This window comes from Salmo salar, chromosome ssa17, assembly GCF_905237065.1.
Source record: "Salmo salar chromosome ssa17, Ssal_v3.1, whole genome shotgun sequence".
NCBI lineage: Eukaryota > Metazoa > Chordata > Actinopteri > Salmoniformes > Salmonidae > Salmo > Salmo salar.
Genome location: NC_059458.1, coordinates 44,659,457 through 44,664,450, shown reverse-complemented (window position 1 = coordinate 44,664,450; position 4,994 = coordinate 44,659,457). Strand labels below are relative to the sequence as shown.

At 53.0% G+C, this 4,994-nt stretch overlaps 1 protein-coding gene across 1 annotated transcript in view; it reads left to right on the top strand.

Moving 5' to 3' along the window:
- The window catches only part of LOC106575038 (prostaglandin D2 receptor 2), an 8,348-nt gene extending 4,397 nt beyond the window's left edge, over nt 1-3,951 (top strand). The window contains exons 2-3 of the mRNA XM_045699648.1: nt 728-922; nt 1,402-3,951. Coding sequence (XP_045555604.1) covers nt 896-922; nt 1,402-2,379 — 1,005 coding nt within the window. The 5' untranslated portion in view covers nt 728-895 and the 3' untranslated portion in view covers nt 2,380-3,951. The remainder of the gene's footprint in view (nt 1-727; nt 923-1,401) is intronic.
- The last annotated feature ends 1,043 nt before the right edge of the window (nt 3,952-4,994 follow it).

Sequence of the window (4,994 nt, the reverse complement as noted above, 5' to 3'; positions counted from 1 at the left end):
GTCTACTCCCTGTAGTCTAGCTAGTCTGACTCCACAGGTCTCCTCCCTGTAGTCTAGCTAGTCTGACTCCTCCCTGTAGTCTAGCTAGTCTGTCTACTCCCTGTAGTCTAGCTAGTCTGACTCCACAGGTCTCCCCCTGTAGTCTAGCTAGTCTGACTCCCCCTGTAGTCTAGCTAGTCTGACTCCACAGGTCTCCCCCTGTAGTCTAGCTAGTCTGACTCCCCCCTGTAGTCTAGCTAGTCTGACTCCACAGGTTTCCCCCCTGTAGTCTGACTCCACAGGTCTCCTCCCTGTAGTCTGACTCCACAGGTCTCCTCCCTGTAGTCTAGCTAGTCTGACTCCCCCGCTAGGACTCCACAGGTCTCCTCCCTGTAGTCTAGCTAGTCTGACTCCACAGGTCTCCCCCTGTAGTCTAGCTAGTCTGTCTCCACAGGTCTCCTCCCTGTAGTCTAGCTAGTCTGTCTCCCCCTGTAGTCTAGCTAGTCTGTCTCCACAGGTCTCCTCCCTGTAGTCTAGCTAGTCTGTCTCCCCCCTGTAGTCTAGCTAGTCTGTCTCCACAGGTCTCCTCCCTGTAGTCTAGCTAGTCTGTCTCCTCCCTGTAGTCTAGCTAGTCTGACTCCACAGGTCTCCTCCCTGTAGTCTAGCTAGTCTGACTCCACATTAAAACATATCTCCATGCTGTCTGTCTCCACATTAAAACATATCTCCATGCTGTCTGTCTCCACAGGTCTCCTCGCTGCAGCTCCAGGTGTATATCTTCCTCTCTGAGCCACTATGAATGTTGTGAACAGCAGCCAGTGGTTCCCTGAGCCAGCCGTCTCCCAGCCCAGCGGGACCCAGTAAAGGACTGGGCTGTACTGATACTTGGCAGGCAGAGACGGGCCGTATTGCCCAGATGATAATCACCATATTCATCTTCCTGGTGAGTCTCTAGTCTAGAGAATCATTCTAGTTCAGTCCGCTTCAATCCAGGTACTGCTGTCCAGGTTTTCGTTCCAGCACACTTGATTCAAAAAATCGGCTTTAATCATGACCGTGCCATGGTGAATTAGTGGGGGTTAGTGCTGGGCTGGAACAAGACCATGCCATGGTGAATCAGTGGGGGTTAGTGCTGGGCTGGAACAAGACCATGCCATGGTGAATCAGTGGGGGTTAGTGCTGGGCTGGAACAAGACCATGCCATGGTGAATCAGTGGGGGTTAGTGCTGGGCTGGAACAAGACCATGCCATGTTGAATCAGCTGGGTTAGTGCTGGGCTGGAACAAGACCATGCCATGTTGAATCAGCTGGGGTTAGTGCTGGGCTGGAACAAGACCATTCCCACTTGGCATAGCTCCAGTTCTTGAGGTTCCTGCAGAGTCTTGCTGGTTTATGACATCACTTCCTCTTATCTGTCCCCAGGTGGGCGTGTCCTTGAACAGCCTAGTGGTGTATGCGTTGGCCTGGCGTGGGCGTGGCCGCCTGACGAGGCGTGGCAGCTTGGGCGTAGGGGAGACGCGCGGCGCCAGCAGCTTCCGCGTCTACGTGGTGAACCTGGCGTTGGCTGACCTGGTTCTCCTCCTCCGCACCCCGCTGATGCTGGCGTACCTGGCCCACGGCTGTAGCTGGCCCATGGGGAAAGTAGCATGCCGCCTGGTGGTATTCCTGAGAGGCCTGGGGCTATACGCCGCAGCCTTCCTGCTGTGTGCCGTGGCTGTGGAGAGATGCCTGTGTCTCCTCAGACCGGTCTGGTCCAGTCTGAAGCGTCCTCGTTGGGCCGTTCCCCTGGTGTGCGGTCTCCTCTGGGGGCTTGCTGCTACCCTGGCTGCTCCTTACCTCCACACTGCAGACCTGCTGGAGATCAACGGTACTACCCAGTGTCTGGAAAGCATGGGGTACAGCACGGGGCTGTTTGTGACAGAGACGGTCGCCGGGTTCCTCCTGCCTTTGACGGTGTTCCTGGTGAGTAACGTAGCCGTGCTGTGGACCGCCGGGAAAGCAGGCGGCGCAGGACCGACCTCTCCGTCCACCTCTTCTTCCTCCTCCTTTTCGGCGACTGCGAGACAGATGGCCAGGCTGTACCGGGTCCTCTTCCTCACCATGCTCCTCTTCCTCTCCTGCTGGGTCCCTTACTTTACCTGCCGCTTCCTGCGGGCGCTGGCCGCAGGGCGAACTGACCGGGCGGGACTGTACCGGGCTTCGTTCACGGGGGCATATGTCTCTCTTTTCTTGGTGTACCTGAAGAGCTCCCTGAACCCTGTCCTCTACGTGTTCGCTGCACGAGGCCTGGGGCGTACTGTCCGCGCCTCGCTCCCTTCCACCATCGAGAGAGTCTTCAACGATGACTTTTCTGACTCCAGGAGTAGACGGACCCTAAGGAGAGAGGATTCACAGATCTAGTGCCCTAAAAAAAGCCCCGTTAGGGACCTTACATATGGGAGATTCACAGATCTACTGCTGGGACCTTGCAATTTTACTAGCAGACAGTAGAGATCCACTGTGACTGCTGGCCAACATGAACTCAGACGTTACAGCTTGCTTCAGCCCTGTCTGGACTACATTATTAGGACTATACTGCATTATCTTAGGCTGGGTTGCAGGCTTGCTTCAGCCCTATCTGGACTACATGGACTACATTATTAGGACTATATTGCATTATCTTAGGCTGGGTTGCAGGCTTGCTTCAGCCCTATCTGGACTACATTATTAGGACTATATTGCATTATCTTAGGCTGGGTTGCAGGCTTGCTTCAGCCCTATCTGGACTACATGGACTACATTATTAGGACTATATTGCATTATCTTAGGCTGGGTTGCAGGCTTGCTTCAGCCATATCTGGACTACATGGACTACATTATTAGGACTATATTGCATTATCTTAGGCTGGGTGGCAGGCTTACTTCAGCCCTATCTGGACTACATGGATTACATTATTAGGACTATACTGCATTATCTTAGGCTGGGTGGCAGGCTTACTTCAGCCCTATCTGGACTACATGGACTACATTATTAGGACTATATTGCATTATCTTAGGCTGGGTTGCAGGCTTGCTTCAGCCATATCTGGACTACATGGACTACATTATTAGGACTATATTGCATTATCTTAGGCTGGGTGACAGGCTTGCTTCAGCCCTATCTGGACTACATGGATTACATTATTAGGACTATATTGCATTATCTTAGGCTGGGTTGCAGGCTTGCTTCAGCCATATCTGGACTACATGGACTACATTATTAGGACTATATTGCATTATCTTAGGCTGGGTGGCAGGCTTACTTCAGCCCTATCTGGACTACATGGATTACATTATTAGGACTATACTGCATTATCTTAGGCTGGGTGGCAGGCTTGCTTCAGCCCTGTCTGGACTACAGTATTAGGACGTTATTGCATTATCTTAGGCTGGGTTGCAGGCTTACTACAGCCCTGTCTGGACTACATGGACTACATTATTAGGACTATATTGCATTATCTTAGGCTGGGTTTCAGGCTTGCTTCAGCCCTATCTGGACTACATTATTAGGACTATATTGCATTATCATAGGCTGGGTTGCAGGCTCGCTTCAGCCCTATCTGGACTACATTATTAGGACTATATTGCATTATCATAGGCTGGGTTGCAGGCTCGCTTCAGCCCATTGACGTCATCAGACCTGGACTTTCGGGGATTTAGCCCCGAGTCTTGGTGTAAAACAAGCTAGGCTACACTGCATTACACACTGCAAAGAACACTCCAAACATGAGGTCTGGCCTGCCTTTCCAGTGCTGCTGCCTAAAACAAACACTTCTGTGTACGGTGGCCCTTTAGGAGCACTAGCGGGGGGGGCCAATGCCCCTGTGACAACAATTTTGGACCCCCTTTGTGGCCCCCCCCCTAAATGTGGAGTATGAAATCATTTTTACATAACTCATTTTTTGCTATCGTTCTTTTTTACATCCGTTATTAGACAGTGGCAACGATGATGATTATGAACATGGTATTTTACCTGCTAATGGCAGTGAAGAAAACGATATGACAACGATAACGTCTAATGTAACTGGCCCCTCTAACAGAACAACTGGCCCCTCTAACAGTACAACTGGCCCCTCTAACAGAACAACTGGCCCCTCTAACAGTACAACTGGCCCCTCTAACAGTACAACTGGCCCCTCTAACAGAACAACTGGCCCCTGTAACAGAACAACTGGCCCCTCAACTGGCCCCTCGAACAGAACAACTGGCCCCTCAACTGGCCCCTCTAACAGTACAACTGGCCCCTCAACTGGCCCCTCGAACAGAACAACTGGCCCCTCAACTGGCCCCTCTAACAGTACAACTGGCCCCCCTCTAACAGTACAACTGGCCCCTCTAACAGTACAACTGGCCCCTCTAACAGAACAACTGGCCCCTGTAACAGAACAACTGGCCCCTCAACTGGCCCCTCGAACAGAACAACTGGCCCCTCAACTGGCCCCTCTAACAGTACAACTGGCCCCTCAACTGGCCCCTCTAACAGAACAACTGGCCCCTCTAACAGTACAACTGGCCCCTCAACTGGCCCCTCTAACAGAACAACTGGCCCCTCTAACAGTACAACTGGCCCCTCAACTGGCCCCTCTATCAGTACAACTGGCCCCTCTAACAGAACAACTGGCCCCTCTAACAGTACAACTGGCCCCTCAACTGGCCCCTCTAACAGAACAACTGGCCCCTCAACTGGCCCCTCTAACAGTACAACTGGCCCCTCGAACAGAACAACTGGCCCCTCTAGAACCAAGCAAGGAGGGGGGGGGCAGAACCAAGCAAGGAGGGGGGGCAGAACCAAGCAAGGAGGGGGGCAGAACCAAGCAAGGAGGGGGGGGCAGAACCAAGCAACGAGGGGGGGCAGAACCAAGCAAGGAGGGGGGCAGAACCAAGCAGGGAGGGGGGGTAGAACCAAGCAGGGAGGGGGGGCAGAACCAAGCAAGGAGGGGGGGCAGAACCAAGCAGGGAGGGGGGGCAGAACCTAGCAGGGAGGGGGGGGCAGAACC